The sequence below is a fragment of the Accipiter gentilis genome, chromosome W (assembly GCF_929443795.1).
Source record: "Accipiter gentilis chromosome W, bAccGen1.1, whole genome shotgun sequence".
In the NCBI taxonomy this organism is placed as follows: domain Eukaryota; kingdom Metazoa; phylum Chordata; class Aves; order Accipitriformes; family Accipitridae; genus Astur; species Astur gentilis.
The window spans coordinates 2,358,458-2,376,878 of NC_064918.1; the positions used below are offsets into that span (position 1 = coordinate 2,358,458).

An 18,421-nucleotide genomic window follows, 5' to 3' on the forward strand; every position below is an offset into this window, starting at 1 on the left:
AGAGAATCAGAAAGGAGAAAGAAAAAAAACCCACACCACCAAAACACGGAGCCTCGTGGGTTGAGATAAGGACAATTTACTGGGACAACACAAAGACGTAACAACGGTACTAATAAAACAATATACAAAAAAGAGTGATGCACAGTGCAACTGCTCACCACCGGGAACCCGACGCTCCGCCACTTCCCCCACCGAAAGCTGAGAACGCACCCCCCCAGCCCGGTCCCCATTTATATACTGAGCATAATGTCACATGATATGGAATAGCTCCTTGGCTAGTTCAGGTCAGCTGTCCTGGCTGTGCCCCCCCCCCCCCCCCCCCCAGGTTCCTGTGAAAATTAACTCTATCCCAGCTGAACCCAGGACAGCGTGTAAGGTCTCCTCTGCAACCAAAACTCTGATTGTGTCATTCTAATCTTAGCTCACCACAGGATATGGCAGGACCAGAAAAGAACGAACATTACTACATTAACCCCAAAATAAAAACTAATAGAAACAGACCTACTTGAGTCTTTACTTTAGTGCTCTGTTAAAAAAAATACACAAAATTTCATCCATTCATAAAACAGGCAAGTCATTAGAACCCACTTTGAGACATCAATGAGTAAAAAAGAAAACTTGTGGCCAACAACTGTATTTTGCTACACACTTATAAAATGAAAGAATTTACATGCAAATTTTGTTTTAGAACACTTTCATGCAGAGTTAAAGATAGGAATTATACAAGTAAAACCCCAATAGCTCAGCTGCAAATGAATCAAATCTACCTAGTTCTAGCATAATGCTAAATTATGTTTTACTGTTTGGAAAAAAAACCCAAAAAACAAAACAACAAAAACAAACAAAACAAAAAACCCACAAACCTTGGCAACTCTATTGCAACCTCCATCAAACATTCCAAGAGTTTTCAACAAACAGCTTTTGAGCTTTTCAAATGCCTATAAATTTGGTAAGTGCTTAAGCTTCTGACGACTCCACCACTTACAATAAGACAATTAGAATGATTCCTCTTTAGATACGATCCACACTATTTACACTTGTTGAATCCAACCAAAGCAGGAACCAACTATTACATTCTCTGTTGATAGCAATGCATCCGCCACAAAAAACATCTTACAAGGATGTATGGATAGTTTGTATGGATAGGATAAGACCCTTTAAAATTCTAAACCTAATAAATTCACATTTTGTGAATTACAGTGCAGGTATTTGGTTAATGGGTTAATGACAGTAAAAAATTATAAACAGTAGTAGTATGACAATCTATTATCATTTGATACTTTTCAGATCCAGTGTGCTGAATTTGCAAAAGAAAATGTTTTTCTTCTAGCTTATGACCTTGCAAATTCAAACTGGCCATCAAATCAAATTATGCTCTCAAACTCTCAGTTGGGTCTTCATTAGTACTTCTGCAGATGTCCCTCAAATCAGGACAGAATCCAAAACTTTCCAAAATATCTCTGCAGAGCCAATACAGTCAAAGAGTAAAGAACAGCAACAGCCTCTAGAAGTCACTAAGATGCATGTATTTCAAATCATACAGATGTGTTCAATTAAAAGGCTATTACTTTACTGACTATAATTACACTTTAAAAAGGAAGCATAACAGAAGATGCAACAGACCATTCTTTTCTAATTGACTCCATAGGAAACAACGCATATTAAAAGATCACTATATTTTGGAGATGCTCTTATTCAGATTAGGTACAGAACAGTCTTGAAGAGATGTAGCCAATTCAGTGTCACATTCTTCACAAGATTAATTGTTCTATTCCCCCTGCCTGAGTAAAGTCTGAAGAGGTAATTTCATCCCTTGAACAAAATACAATTTAGGAATTGTATTTTTCATTTTCTGTCCTATGAGATATAACTAAGAGTTGTTAAAAAAACCCAGTAATTCCTTCTAACAGACAGCTGCCTATAAAAAATCCTTTTAGATTTAATATTAAAGAAAACTTTAATTTAAATTAACAAATTTAAAACAGCAAAGGAAGCCAGAACAGTGAACTATTTTGTTGTCATGGGGGAAGGAGAGGATTGTTTAACTGACTGGGGTTTTTATTTTCAGTCAGGTTGGGGGTTTCTTTTGAGATTTCTGGAGAAAACATTAGTGACAAGTCATAATGACCTATGGTATTTTTACAGCAAGCTTAATCTCCAAGGGCCCTTAGGTTTTACTATTACTACATCAAAGAGAAAGGATTTTGATAGATATTTCTTAGCCTCCTGTTCAAGGGATTTCCTTTGGTCTGCAGATAAGAAAACCATACAGTGTCTTCAGTACCAAAATTAAATGTCTTATTTCCCAAGTACAAACAACTATCTATCAGTAAAGCACTAACTAGCTCTCCACAGAGAGAAAGCTGCCACATTCCTTTGAAGTCATTTACAGAGTTTTCAATCCTCATCCTCCATACATGCAGTTAATGTTGCCATGACAGGCCTGAAAGGAGGAGATTCACACAGCAGCGAGAATAATCTGTGATGCCTGTGTTTTCTCTTTCCAGAGGGAACGCTCAATACAACCCAGCTTCAAATCTCTCTTAAGTGACTTTACTATCCATAACAAAATTTGCTATGCAAGCCCTATGTACTAAACAATAAAACAGAGCTGGTGTGAATAAAAACATTAGATATAAAAAGGTCCAAAGGACAGAACTGGATTCAAAATGCTGTATGATTTACCTGTACCATTTCCATAGTTTGTAAGTACACAGGATATAGTAGGTTCTCAAAACATAAGGTTTGTATCACTACTCTAAATCAGTGACATGGCAATACAACAAACTTCAAAGTTTAGCTGAAGGATTCTAATTTGCAGGGATACCTTTTGAAAACCAATCACTTGAAAGAAATGAATAATGCCAATGCAATTTTTTTTAATGAGGCAAGTCCAGTAATTAAAACATTCCCTCCTCCCTAAATTTAGTTTTCCACACCTTACATAGTATCTTATATGCTTACTTCCAAACACAGACAATGAGAACCAGACCAAAACTTCTGTATATGTATGCATATAGAATCATAGAATCATTTAGGTTGGAAAAGACCTTCAAGATCATGAGTCCAACCATCATCCATGCCCACTAAACCATGTTCTGGAGTACCCAATATACTTGCTTTTTTAATACCTCCAGGGATGGCGACTCAACCACTTCCCTGGACAGCCTATTCCAATGTCTGACAACCCTCTCGGTAAAGAATTTTTTCCTAATATCTAACCTAAATCTCCCTTGCCTCAACTTGAGGCCATTTCCTCTTGTCCTATCTCCAACCACCTGACAGAAGAGACCAGCACCCACCTCACTACAACCCCCCTTCAGGTAGTTGTAGAGAGCTCTAAGGTCTCCCCTCAGCCTCCTCTTTTCTAGACTAAACAGCTCCAGTTCCCTCAGCCGCTCCTCATAAGACTTGTGCTCCAGGCCCCTCACCAACTTGGTTGCCCTCCTCTTAACACGCTCCAGCAACTCAGTGTCTTTCTTGTAGTCAGGGGCCCAAAACTGAACACAGTACTCAAGGTGCAACCTCACCCATGCCAAGTACAGGGGAACAACCACCTCCCTGCTCCTGCTGGCCACGCTTTTTCTGATACAGTCTAGGATGCCATTGGCCTTCTTGGCCACCTGGGCACACTGCTGGCTCATATTCAGCCAGCTATCAACCAGCACCCCCAGGTCCTTTTCTGCCAGGCAGCTTTCCAGCCTCTCTTCCCCAAGCCTGTAGCGCTGCATGGGGTTGCTGTGATCAAAGTGCAGGACCAGACACTTGGCCTTGTTGAACTTCATACAATTGGCCTCAGCCCATCGATCCAGCCTGTCCAGATCCCTCTGTAGAGCCTTCCTACCCTCAAGCAGATCGACCCTGCCTCCCAACTTGGTGTCGTCTGCAAACTTGCCGAGGGTGAACTCAATCACCTCATCCAGATCACTGATAAAGATATTAAACAGAACTGGCCCTAAAACTGAGCCCTGAGGAACACCACTTGTGACCCGCCACCAACTAGATTTCACCCCATTCACCACAACCCTCTGGGCTCGTCCATCCAGGCCACGAGACGCCAGCTTCTCAAGGAGTATGCCATGAGAGACAGTGTCAAAGGCCTTGCTGAAGTCAAGGAAGAGAACATCCACAGCCTTTCCCTCATCCACAAGGCGGGTCACCTGGTCATAGAAGGAGATCAGGTTGGTCAAGCAGGACCTGCCTTTCATAAACCAATGCTGACTGGGCCTGATCCCCAGCTTGTCCTGGACTTGCCATGTGAGTGCTCTCAAGAAAAACTGTTCCATAATCTTCCCCGGTACCAAGGTCAGGCTGACAGGCCTGTAGTTCCCCAGATCCTCCCTCCGACCCTTCTTGTAAATGGGAGTCACATTGGCAAGCCTCCAGTCATCTGGGACCTCCCCTATTGACCAGGAACACTGATAGATGATAGAGAGTGGCTTGGCAAGGACCTCTGCCAGTTCCCTCAGTACTCTTGGATGGATCCCATGGGGACCCATAGATTTCTGAGTGTCCAGATGGCATAGTAGGTCACTAACTATTTCCTCCTGGATTAAGGGGGTATGTTATCCTCTTCATCCTTACCTTCCAGCTCAAGGGGTGGAATACCCTGAGGATGGCTGGTCTCCCTATTAGAGACTGAGGCAAAGAAGGCATTAAGTACCCCAGCCTTTTCCTCATCACTGGTGGCTACGTTCCCTTCTGCATGCATTAAAGGAAATATATTCTCCTTGGGATTCTTTTTACTGTTAACATATTTGTAAAAACATTTTTTGTTGTCCCTTACAATAGTGGCCAGATTTAGTTCTAGCTGAGCTTTTGCCTTTCTAATTTCCTCTCTGTATGATCTAACAAGATCCCTGTACTCCTCCCAAGTCGCAGTGTAGAGCACATTTTTAATATCTTGTCCTGTCCGGACTGGCCCAAGAGCTACTGCGTGAACAATCTCCTGCTTAATCTGTTCAAAGGCTTGTCGTTGCTCAGGGCCCCATTTCAAATCGTTCTTCTTACGAGTAACGAAGTAGAAAGGGCTTACAATTTGAACGTAATTTGGAATATGCATTCTCCAAAAGCCCACAACACCTAAGAAATCCTGTGTTTCCTTTTTATCAGTCGGTGAGGACATAGCTGCTATTTTGTTGATCACGTCAGCAGGGATCTGACGACGCCCATCTTGCCATTTTACTGAGGCCTGCACTCCGCTGCCAAAGGAATGGAGAAAAATGCATTAGCAATGTCAATTGTGGCATACCACTTAGCTGCCTTTGATTCCAGTTCATATTGAAGCTCTAACATATCTGGCACAGCAGCGCTCAGCGGTGGCGTGACTTCATTCAGCCCACGATAATCTACTGTTAGTCTCCATTCCCCATTCGATTTCCGCACGGGCCATATGGGACTATTAAAGGGTGAGTGAGTCTTGCTGACCACTCCTGGGCTCTCCAATTGGCAAATCAGCTCATGGATGGAAATGAGGGAGTCTCAGTTGGTGCGATATTGCCGCCGGTGCACCGTCGTGGTAGCAATTGGCACCTGTTGTTCTGCAACCTTCAGCAACCCCACAACCGAAGGGTCTTGGGAGAGACCCGGCAGGGTAGACAGCTGTTCAATCTCCTCCGTCTCCAAGGCAGCTATACCAAAGGCCCAACGGTACCCTTTTGGGTCCTTGAAATACCCCCTCCTGAGATAATCTATACCAAGGATGCACAGGGCCTCTGGGCCAGTCGCAATGGGGTGTTTATGCCACTCATTCCCAGTTAGACTCATTTCAGCTTCCAATACAGTTAGCTCTTGGGATCCCCCTGTCACACCAGAGATACAGATGGGTTCTGCCCCTTTATAACTTGATGGCATTAGGGTACTTTGTGCACCAGTGTCCACTAGAGCCTTATATTCCTGGGGGTCTGATGTGCCAGGCCATCGAATCCACACTGTCCAGTAGACTCGGTTGTCCCTCTCCTCCACCTGGCTGGAGGCAGGGCCCCTCTAATCCTGGTTAGAATATCCGTTACTCACTTTCTGCACATGTGAATCAGAAGTCCCTTCAAGGGGATCAGAAATGAGATCAGCCCATCTACTGCGTCTGGGGGACTGCTCATGGGAAACTGGAGCAGCAGTTTTCCAAGAAGAATTCTCTTTCCTGGTTGCTTTTTCTCGCAACTCCTGTACCCGTGCATCCAAGACTGAGGTAGGTTTTCCATCCCACTTCCTCATGTCCTCTCCATGGTCACGCAGGTAAAACCACAGGTTAGCCCGTCGTGTGTACTTTCTTTCTCCTCTCTCTTGGGCAGAGGAACGCTTACTCCCAATAACTGCGATGTGGGCCTGTACAGGTGAGGAGGAGGACAGATCCACTTTGAATTGCTGGAACTCTCGGGACAACTCCTCTACAGCCGAGACACAGGCCCGTAGGGAGGAAGAGAGACTTCCTTCATATTGCCAGAGTTGGACAGCCAATTCATCCACCGTTTATCCATAGCCTTCTTTCCAGGACATTACTGCCAATGAGTTGGCATAGGTTGGTGGTGCACTTCGTAGAAACTTCCGACACATGGGTTGTGTGCATTGGACCTCATCTGGATCTGTGGGCGACTGCCCATTTTCTGGATCATTATAAATCACCTCCAGCACGGCTAATTCTCTCAGGTACTGGATACCTCTCTCCATGGTGGTCCACTTGCCTTGGTGACATGTAACTTCATCCCTGAAGGGGTATCTTTCCTTTACACCTAACAGAAGTCGCCTCGAGAGGCTGAGGACTTGTGTTTTTCTCCCAATCGCCTTGTCGATGCCCCCTTCCCTAGGCAGAGATCCCAACTGCTTAGCTTCTTTATCCTCTAATTCCACACTACTAGCCCCACTATCCCAGCATCAGAGCAGCCAGGTTACAATGTGCTCACCTGGGTGGTGGCTAAAATCTTTTCGCATGTCACGCAACTCACTCATGGATAGAGATCGGGTAATTATTTCAGGTTCTGCCTCTTCCTCCTGTTCTCGCGATGACCCTGGTTCATCTTCATCTCTCACTAAGCGAACTGATTTCTTTGTGTGTTTCTTTTTCTGTACAGGGGCGACTGATACTGGCACAGGTTGGTTCTCTGGTTTAGCTGCAGTGTCTGTCACCAGGGTAGGGGCAGCCACAGGGCCTGTTGTCGGGGTTGGGGCAGCCACGGGGCCCGTTGTCCTGTTTTCCATCTTTTCCCCCTTTTCCCCCTGAGGGTGCTGCATAATATCAAGCAGTGTTTGGTAGATACTGGCCAGGGCCCAGCACAGTGCAGCAAGTTTTACGTCTTCGGAATAGCCACAGCATTTGTCTTTCAAATATTCTACCACTTCATGAGGGTTCTGTAGTTGTTTGGGAGTGAACTTCCAAGTCACTGGCGAAGTTCTCTAGATACCTGCCACATCCTCCCACACACTGTGCCCCCCATGAGTATCCAGCTTTGGGGGAGATCTCTGGGTGGTAGTCTTAAAGAGCCTTTTGTAGCCCTAAAGAAGACCTGAAACATATTCAGGAGGCATAGCACTAACAGCACACTGGCTTGCGCATCCCAAGGATATTCAAAATTCTCAAAAGCTGTTGTAATTAGTCGGAAGGAGAAAAGGGAGGTGAACGGACGGAGGGAAGTATCCCCCCCTAATTTCACCATGTATTGGGTGTAATTACCAATGAAATCCAACAGAAGGTGCCCAAAGTATGCAAATGATATCACTGCCTCATACAGATACCAGCTTAACCTCATGACCAGTGATGTAATCATTTCAGAAGTCGACATTGCCCAGTACAGCAAAATGATAATCCCAATCACTCTCCCAGAGATGAGATACGCAACTACAGGCAGTACATAGAGCATATAAGAGCTTACAAAACACCACCATGTAAACAAATGAAACAACATTGTGACTAATATCTATTTATCTAAGAAATGAGTATGACAAATTTGTTTCAACATGCTCTGGCCAGATCTGTCGTTATCTCAACCCTTCTGCCCCACATTGGGCGCCAAAAAGGACTGTCCTGGTTTCAGCCCAGCTGGTAACAAAGGACCACGCAGCCGCTCGCTCACTCCTCCGCCCCCCTCCGGTGGGATGGGGAGGAGACGGAGGAGAGAAAAGAAAAAGAAACTGGAACCTCGAGGGTTGAGATAAAGGCAGTTTACTGGGACAAACACAAAGAAATTGCAACAATAACAGCACTAATGAAAAAGTATACAAAACGAGTGATGCACAGTGCAACTGCTCACCACCCGGGACCCGACACTCTGCCACTTCCCACGCCGAAAACAGAGACCACCCCCCGGCCCGCTCCCCATTTATATACTGAGCATGATGTCACATGGTATGGAACAGCTCCTTGGCTAGTTCAGGTCAGCTGCCCCAGCTATGCCCCCACCTCCCAGGTTCCTGTAAAAATTAACTCTATCGCAGCTGAACCCAGGACAGTAAACCTCCCCATGATCAAAAAAACCCAAAATTCCACCTATGGCACCAGACTGAGCCACATATTAACCAGGTGTGTTTTCCTTTCAGTGTATTTCCCTGCTACTGAAGGGACTGAGGAAAACACTACCTCTGCTCCCGATCCTTCCACTAATTACCCCAGTGCCCTGAAGTCCCTTTTGATTTCTCTCTGCAATCTCATCACTGCCAACCTGCACAACCAGCAATGGGTAATAAGAGGTCCAAACCAGACCAGGGAGTTCCCTGGTAATGTCTTTTACCCGGGCCCCAGGGAGGCAGCAGACTTCCCTATGGGATGGGTCAGGTCTGCATATTGGGCCCTCCGTCCCCGTCAGAAGGGAATCGCCTACGACAATTACCCTCCTTTTTCTTTTTTCAGAGGCTGCCAGAATGCATGGGGCTGCCCGACTAGGCCTAGGCACCTCCCTAGATAGGCCTTCATCTACACCCTGATCTTCATTGACCTGGTCCTCAAGTTCCAGAGCCCCATACCTGTTGCATAAGGGCAACTGGGAAGGTGAGGGAAACCAGGAGGGGATTCACCTGCCTCCCCGAGCAGGGACCTGTATCCATCCCCCTCTATCTCTCAAGTCCCCTCTTGCCTGGTGGCAGGAGGGCAGGGGAACCTCTGCTTCTTGTGGAGCCTCCATCTGCTGCCTCTGCCTCAGGGATGGTAGGGTGTGGGCCCACCAGTCTACCTCCTTCTCACACTCCCTGATACTCCTCAACCTTTCCACTTCCTCCTTCAGCTCTACTACCAGGCTGAGCAGATCATCCACCTGATCACACCTCACACAAGAGGCATCCCCGCTGCCCTCCATCATCAGTGATAGACTCAGGCACTCCCTGCAGCCAGAGACCTGGACAGCTGCGTGTTTACATGGGACCTCTGTCTGCATCACCACATTTTTCCTAACAATGGCTTTCACCTGAGTGGCAACCATACCTGAGTCTCCCTCCGGGCCGCCACCCACCACTTGAGTAGCCTTCTCGAGCTGGGAAGAGGAAGACGGGGGCTGCACAAACTGCCTGCACTCCTGGTTGCTGGCGCTCCTCAGGGCCATTTAAATCTCCCACAGTTGCCCCAGCAACACCCACGCCACATTAGCCTCTCTCCCAAGAGCCACCAGCTCTGGACAGGTCCCTGTGCTCTTTCCCGGTGCTCCTGGGTCTCGGGAACCTCCCAGTCTGCCTCAATCTACCGCTTAGCCGCCAACTTACCATTGCCTCTGCTGGCCTCGCCACTGACCATTATGCCGCATTTTATGCCTTATGACCAGGTGTAAATTTTAATTTAACAGTACTTATGTTAGAAGATCCAGCTCTTCACATGGTAAAGAAACTGTTCTCATTTCATTCCCACAGGCTTTACTAGACTCTTAGGAAGATAATTATCTTTCACAGATTACATCTTAATTAAAATGCATAAAAAGCACCTGACATCAGTCTTCTGATGCTTTCAAGTTGTGCTGTCAGCAGCAGCTCTTCACATTTCAAGATCTCAAACTGCACTTCATATAATTGAAGCTGTAGATCATAATAATCAGCTTCTAACTGGTCCAAATGGGCTATGGCTTCTGTACCACCTTTCAGACTCTGCATCTAAATGGAAAGAGGAGAAAAAAAAACCCACACAGCTCCAGGATAATAAGGAGAAAAAACCCACAGAATTTACGATTACAGCTAGATACAATCTGGTATGCTAAATATAACATGTTAAAACTGAACACATCAAGAGAAGAAGGTTTTGATCAGCCACATACTTTCAGACATATTTAATACTTGACATTTTTTCTGCATAGTAATAATAAAAAAAAAATCCATGGCATTGGATTGCTCTTTGTGATTGTCAAAGTGACAAGTCACATAGCAAGTAATGCGAAACATCCCTACCGCTCTTTTACTCTACTAGTTGATTCTCTGAAGATACACAATGAAATTAGTATTTTCTTATCTTCAATGCAGAATTTCTAAAAGCTGTTTTGCTAACAGCATCTAGAAAACTACAGTTAAAACTATCACTTAAGTTGAACTTGAAATTACATGCACTGATCCTCTTGTAATGACAACTTAACAGAGAAGATTCTCTACAAATTAAGAAAGTGAAGGGGATAAATCAGTGCTTTTTATCATATTTTATATATTTTATTGCATAGTTAACCTTCTTAAAGCAGAACATCTGTCAAGCCACAGGTCTTTATATTACTTTTCCCAGGTTTTCCTCCAAAATTCTCATAACCTCTATCTAGCAATGCAGTTTGAAAAGAACAACATGAGGAAACTTAAGAAAACACCAAGTTCTAGCTAATCAGAATGTATTGGATTTTACAACATCGTTGTTTCTGGAGTCTTTCACAGGAAAAAAAAAGAGATCTAGATTAAAATATTTATATATACTTTAGTACTTATTTGTCATGTCTGACATAGAAAAGTGACACAAGAAACAACCAAACAGAACTCAAATCATCCTCTTTCATTCAGCCAAACAAGAATTAACAGATAAATACAGTTGACTATTCAGACCATATTCAAGAAATACTGATACTCAATACCCTGTTTTGGACAAAGGTTTACAGCAAATATCCAAGAAAATGAAACATAGTAGGCAGTGCAGTGATACTTCCCTAAAATGTTTCAGCAGCCTCTAGCACTGCTTGCAGCTCAAGACTTCTTAAGCCACAGTGCTGCCTTTTATACTAGACTTACTGGGTTTTACTTCATAAGTTGTCCTATCCCTTTTTTACAGCATTGTTGTGGTTTAACCCCAGCCAGCAACTAAGCACCACACAGCCACTCACTTCCCCCCCACCCAGCGGGATGGGGGAGAGAATCGGGAAAAGAAGTAAAACTCGGGGGTTGAGATAAGAACAGTGTAATAGAATAGAAAAGAATAACCTAAAAATGATAATGCTAATAAAATGAAAATAGTAATAATAAAAGAATTGGAATATACAAGTGATGCACAATGCAATTGCTCACCACCCGCTGACCAATGCCCAGTTAGTCCCCAGGCAGCAATACCCCCACCTCCACTCCCCCCGTTTATATACTAGATGTGACGTCACAAGGTATGGAATACCCTGTTGGCCACTTTGGGTCAGCTGCCCTGGCTGTGTCCTGTGCCAGCTTCTTGTGCCCCTCCAGCCTTCTTGCTGGCTGGGCATCAGAAGCTGGAAAATCCTTGACTTAGTCTAAACATTCCTTAGCACCAACTGAAAACAGTGTTCTCAACATTCTTCTCATACTGAACTCAAAACATAGCACTATACCAGCTACTAGAAAGACAATTAACTCTATCCCAGCTGAAACCAGGACATTATCTCAACCCACAAGCTTTTAGCACCCATATCATTATCCTTTGACAGGGATTTCACAGCTTAATTAAACACTTAAGGAAACAGTTCTCTAAATTATGTTTCTTCCCATATGAGATTGATAGATGGAAGGCTTGTGAATTACTTCTTGTAATTTCTATTTTTAAAATTTATTCTACTATATTGTATACTTACTGAATGCATCTTTTGTATATCAATTATTAGCCTGAAAGGATCAATAAGTATTTAAGTGAATACCATAAATCTTACAATCAATAACATATAATTTATGTTTCAGCCCAGTGTGACACCAAAATGTCTTGCTATGCCATTCTATTACTCTGCATCCATACTAAGTTACTAATTGTGACCAAAACACTAAGTGACATAATGACAGCATATTCGGAGTGAATTAGAGGCTAGTTTTCAAGACAAAAGGACTGATTCTCTAGAACCATCCAATTTTTCATATAAGAGTGATAATGTTCATTTGCCAGGCAGGTGTTGTGGTTTAAGCCCAGCTGGTAACAAAGCACCACGAAGCTGCTCACTGACTCCTCCCCCCCCCAGGCCCCAGTGGGATGAGGAAGAGAAAATATAGAGAAAAGCTCGTGGGTTGAGACAAGGATAGGGAGGGATCATTTGCCAGTTATGGTCATAGGCAAAAGACAGGCTCAACTTGGGGAAGAAACAAAATTAATTTAGTTTACAACAAAACAAGGATATTAGGAAGTAAAGTCAGACCTTAGAACTCCTTCCCCCCACCCTTCCCTCCTTCCTGGCTCAACTCCACTCCTGGTTTTCTTTACCTCCTCCCCTGGGCAGCACAGGGGGACAAGGAATGGGGGTTGCAGTTAGTTCATCACACATTGTCTCTGCCACTCCCTCCTCCTCCTCAGGGGGAGGAATCCTCACTATTCCCCTGCTCCACCATGGGGTCCCTCCCACAAGCTGTAGTCCTTCATGAACTTCTCTGGCATGGGTCCTTTCCATGGGCCAACTTCAGTCACAGACTGCTCCAGTGCAGGCTTTCCCATGGGGGCACAGCCATCTTTGGGAGCATCCAACTGCTCTGGCATGAGGTCCTCCATGGGCTGCAGATGGGCATCTGCTCCACTGTTCACCTCTACGGGCTGCTGGGGCATCACCTACTTCAGTGCACCACCACCACCACCTCCTCCTCTGACCTTGGTCTCTGCATAGGTGTTTCTCTCACATTCCAATCTCCTCCCCTACTGTAGGTTCCCCTTCTTAAATCTGTTCTCCCAGAGGTGCTACTGCTGTCGCTGATTGGGTCGGCCTGGGCCAGAGGCGGGTCCAACTGGGGGTGGGGTGGGGTGGTGAAGCTTCTTGCAGCTTCTCACAGGAGCCACCCCTGCAGCCCCTCCCCCACTACCAAAAAACCCTGCTGCACAAACCCAAAACAGCAGGGTATCCTGGGTTTTGGCATTTTCAAAGTATTTTTTCATCATGCAAAAAAAAAAAATATAGATAGGAAAAAATTTTTTTTTTAAGTTATCGTAATGTCATTCAAACTTCTACCACACCTAAGAACTTTTGCATTGTCAGTGAACTGTGAAATTCACATAGATTTATACATTTTTTTTCTTTAAAAAAGGTGTTCCCAAATTTAAGTCCACAGACTTTGTATAAAGACTGCATAGAGACGTAAATGGGCTGTCTTCAGAAGTATCAGCTAATCATGTTATAGCAGCTCAAAATTTCATTCAGCCGCACTAGTATCTGCCTGATAAAGGACCTGTCTGACAACCAAATCTTAGCCCTGCAAGCATACATTATAGATACTATAAGCTACCTGGTCTGTTTTAGGGGTACAATATCACTGTATTCCAGGTGCAACAGCAATTAATGGGAAATTAATATTGTATGGTCCTCAGCCAGATATCCTAGCTACATAATAGCCCCTCATGAAAAAGAAAAATGGGGTCCTTTAATTTCAACCATTTATTTTAAAACTTTATGTGAGATACTATATATGTGTGAAAATTCAAACCAACATCATCACTTTTAGGAAAGTTTCAGCATTGTTAAAAATTTAAGGGTGATTCAATTCTTAATGTTACAAATTGCTAACAGTGGTAGGTTGACCCTGGCTGGGTGCCAGGTGCCCACCAAAGTCGCTCTATCACTCCCCCTCCTCAGCTGGACAGGGGGGAGAAAATATAACAAAGGGCTTGTGGGTCAAGATAAGGACAGTTTAATAAAGTAAAAGTAAAGGTCGCGCGTGAAAAGCAAAGAAAAACAAGTGATGATATTCTCTACTTCCCATCAGCAGGCGATGTCTAGCCACTTCCTGGGAAGCAGGGCTTCAGTACATGTAGTGGTTTCTCTGGAAGACAAAAATGCCCCCCCTTCCATCTCCCTTTACTTAGCTTTTATATCTGAGCTGACGTCATATGGTATGGAATATCTGTTTGGTTAGTTTGGGTCAGCTGTCCTGGTTATGTCCCCTCCCAAGATCTTGCCCTGCCCCAGTCTGCCATTGAGGGGGGGGGCAAAAAATGTTGGAGAGACAGCCTTGATGCTGCGCCAGCACTGTTCAGCAGTAGCCAAAACACTGGTGTGTTATTAACACCTTTCTAGCTACTGATGCAGAGCACAGCACTACAAGGGCTGCTATGGGGAGAATTAACTCCATCTCAGCCTGTCCTGGTATCAGCTGGGATAGAGTTAACTGTCTTCCTAGTAGCTGGTACAGTGCTATGGTTTGAGTTCAGTATGCAAAGAATGTTGATAACACACTGATGTTTTCAGTTGTTGCTAAGTAATGTTTAGACTATAGTCAAGGATTTTTCAGCTTCTCATGCCCAGCCAGCGAGAAAGCTGGAGGGGCACAAGAAGTTGGCACAGGACACAGCCAGGGCAGCTGACCCATGGTATTCCATACCATGTGACGTCCCATCTAGTATAGGAACTGGTAAGTGGGGGTGTGGAATCGCCGATCGGGGACTAGCTGGGTGTCAATCAGCGGGTGGTGAGCAATTGCCCTGCACATCATTTGCATATTCCAATCCTTTTATTACTACTGCTGTCATTTTATTAGTGTTATCATTATCATTATTAGTGTCTTCTTTTCTGTTCTATTAAACCATTCTTATCTCAACCCACGAGTTTTACTTCTTTTTCCCGATTTTCTCCCCCATCCCGCTGGATGGGGGGGAGTGAGTGAGTGGCTGCATGGTGCTTAGTTGCTGGCTGGGGTTAAACCACGACACAGCCAGACCCAATACAGTATCTAATCTATACTAGTAATTTGCTGCATCCTTGGTAGGAAAGATATGCATGTAAAAAAGGTCTCAGGTTGATCAACACAGTGAAAGAAACATGAAGAACTTCAAAATGAGAATTTAAGTATAGGAAAGAAACATTTTGCAGTTGGACAAATAACTAGAACTGAGGACATCAGAGTTCAATTTCCTGCTATGCCACAACTTCCTGCAATAACTCAAGCAAATAATTTCATCTCTCTGGCCCTAATTCAAGTAACAGTGTTTAAGGTCTTTGTTGTCTCATTCATAGTAAGTGAAGAACTTAAGCAGGAACTTAGCTTCCTTAATAGTTCTATGGCAGAAAAGTATCATCTGTAAACCCACACGCAGGTAAACAAAGATATAATGGTTTAAAACAGAAAGCCTCTGACAAGAACTATAAACATATACTAAAAGGACAAGCATCAAAATTAATAGAAAAATAGCCAAACATGGAATACAGAACTGAGGGCCATAAAATCCAGCTTTCCACCACCATGGAATGCTTTCCAATAAATCTAAAGTTAACTGCTTTCATAAACTGAGTTCTTAAAATAATTTCCATGTTATTGTTCTTACTCTGCTTTTGTAAAAACAAAAACAAAACAAAAAACATCCACAAAACTCTCTGCTTGTTACTCCCATTGGAAGTCTGTTCCAGATATTCCCTCCTAACTGCCAGAAATCTTCCGTATTTCCAATGTATTCACAATCAGATAATACTATTTGTTCTTGCGCTAGTACTGAACAGCAACATGCATTGCTCTTCTTGACTAATATTTATTCCCTTTAGTATATTTATGGAGAGCAACTTTGTATCACCTCAGCCTTCATTTTATTTGTTGAAACAACTTCAAATCCTCTTGTAAAATAGACCCCATTCCTGGCATCATTGTGGTAGCCCTCCCTGCAGCTGCTCCAGTTAGAAGTAATCTTTCTTGGGTTATCAGAAACGCATGGAAGAAAGGTATAGAAGAAATCTCACAAGTCCATGTGCAGTGATACTAACACCTCTCCTTTTGCTGCAAATACCTGATTTGACAGACTGGAGAGCATCTGCTGCTGTACCACCCTGTTGCGTTGGCGGCTCAATCACGTTGCTACCAAGTTATAAGACTATGGTTATTCTCATGTGCTATCATTTACAAAGTAATTCACGGTAAAAAAATTGTAATACTCTTCCCTAGCAATACGTATTAATAGCTATTATTAAATTTTCTATTATCCAGTCTTTTAAATAATCTGTTATTGTTCAAGTAGAATACAAAGTCATGTTTCAATCCACCTCATGTGAATCCTGACTGTTCTCTAATTCAAATATTCATTTTAATTCATCACCATTGCTGCCTGAGAAATCTCAGAAGGGAGTAAAATTCAGAAAAAAGCTCGGGTCTTTAAGTGTGAATACAGAAGCTCATCCTCAAAACCAACAGAAAATAATTTTAAAGAATTTCTAAATTATTTTATGGGAAACAAGGAGCACTATGACCAGTGATTAAAGGCAGGCTCTCACTCATATCTAGCAACTTGTGGAACAGAAGTATTCCTCCAACCAATTAAATATCAGGAGTCAATTATAGTCAGGTCATGATACTACAGGACACAATATTATAAAAAATTAGGTTAAGACGATCACTCACAATTAGTATCTTTGGCAATCAGAAAAAATTCAGACACTAAAAGAAACATCTTTCCCCATGAAAAGGGTGTACCACTTCTTTTAGAAACTCTCTTCTTTTCTAAGACTAAGTGTTCAAAAATCCATAGACAGCCTGCTAAACACCAACAGTGTTCTCAAACAGTCAGATCTGGTCTTTGCTCTGAATTTTCATTCTTTCAGTCTATTAATTCTCAACTCAAACTCTTACTGATAAATTAGTTTCTCAAGCATTTTAATCTTTTTAAAGGAATATCCAGTTTTTATCTTCTATGTCTAGGAAAAAGTAGCTAAACGATTTTCCCGAGAAGGTATTTCAGTTCCAATTTTCTAACACTGCAGTGAGTCAGTTTTAAGTGACCATAAATACCTGATCTTTTTCTTTCTCTTGGCAAATGGGAACTAAGTGTCAGTGATGCACAAAATCCTCCAAACAAACAAAGAAACAAAGTATCTTCAAATGCTGGGGTTTGCCCTCTTTAATACTCTTTAAATTAGATTACCCAGTCATTCTCTGGGAAAAACAGTATAAATTATGTTCTAATAATGTTATTCAAAAAAAACCCCAAAAACTTATGTGGGATTTTGATAATTATATCCAAAGTAGGTTATCATTTTTTTATGAGTAATTTTCTAATAATTTCTCACTGCATTATTAAAAGCCTAACTATGATTATAAGTTTTATCTATAGAATGCACCCCATTACTTCACTTGAGGTCCTTAAAAACTTTTGCTTTTTGTTTTCTTTAAACACAATGACCACTTAAAATAGTTTTTATTTCAAAGCATTTTTGAACTTTTGATTGAACTGGAGAATATTATACAAATATTTAATGTAAGGTTAAAGAAAAAAATAAAATTGTCATTTTTAGTGCCAATTTTAGTTTGCCAGTTTTAACACTGAAAGAGAAGAAAGCAAAAGTATTCCTAATCTGTTATTAAAAATAATAACTCAAATATGTTTAAATAAATCTTCAAAGATTTCACAATTTTAGTTTCTTACTTAGCCTTTCCAAAAAGCTGTCACAGAAAGAAAAAGTAAAAAAAAGACAAGGAAAGCTACCAAGGTGAAACATACTTTTCTGAAAAATATGTTGCATCTTTACCAAAATCACTGTGTATTACTTACAGAAGAAGATTAATTTTCCAGAAATAACTATTCATGCCTTCTTGAATAGAATCCTTAATAAAATTCTTATTTTTGCCAACACATCCAACTCAGACAAAAGTAAAATGACAGTTGTGAAATCCAAGATATACTTAAATACTTAAAGTCATTGGAAGAAAATATATCTCTGATTCACGCTTGTCATAGTTTAACCCCAGCCAGCAACTAAGCACCACACAGCTGCTCACTCACTCCCCCCCATCCAGTGGGATGGGGGAGAAAATCAGGAAAAAGAAGTAAAACTCCTGGGTTGAGATAAGAACGGGTTAATAGAACAGAAAAGAAGAAACTAATAATGATAATGATAACACTAATAAAATGACAACAGTAGTAATAAAAGGACTGGAATGAACAAATGATGCGCAGGGCAATTGCTCACCACCCGCTGACCGACACCCAGCTAGTCCCCGATCGGCGATTCCCCCGCCCCCACCTCCCAGTTCCTATACTAGATGGGACATCACATGGTATGGAATACCCTGTTGGCCAGTTTGGGTCAGGTGTCCTGGTTGTGTCCTGTGCCAACTTCTTGTGCCCTGGCTGGGCATGAGA

At 42.7% G+C, this 18,421-nt stretch overlaps 2 protein-coding genes across 13 annotated transcripts in view; one reads left to right on the forward strand and one right to left on the reverse strand.

The window, feature by feature from the left end:
- Positions 1–18,421, forward strand: part of LOC126035357 (uncharacterized) — a 503,584-nt gene that overhangs the window by 460,573 nt on the left and 24,590 nt on the right. The gene's annotated exons all lie outside the window — the stretch shown is intronic.
- LOC126035248 (junction-mediating and -regulatory protein-like) overlaps positions 1–18,421 on the reverse strand; it is a 440,369-nt gene that overhangs the window by 351,121 nt on the left and 70,827 nt on the right. For all 11 annotated transcript variants that reach the window (XR_007504873.1, XM_049793566.1, XM_049793560.1 and 8 more), the window contains exon 5: positions 9,897–10,062. Coding sequence is in view for 10 of the 11 variants with exons in the window: in XM_049793566.1 (XP_049649523.1) it covers positions 9,897–10,062 (166 nt within the window). In the remaining variant the exon portion in view is untranslated. The remainder of the gene's footprint in view (positions 1–9,896; positions 10,063–18,421) is intronic.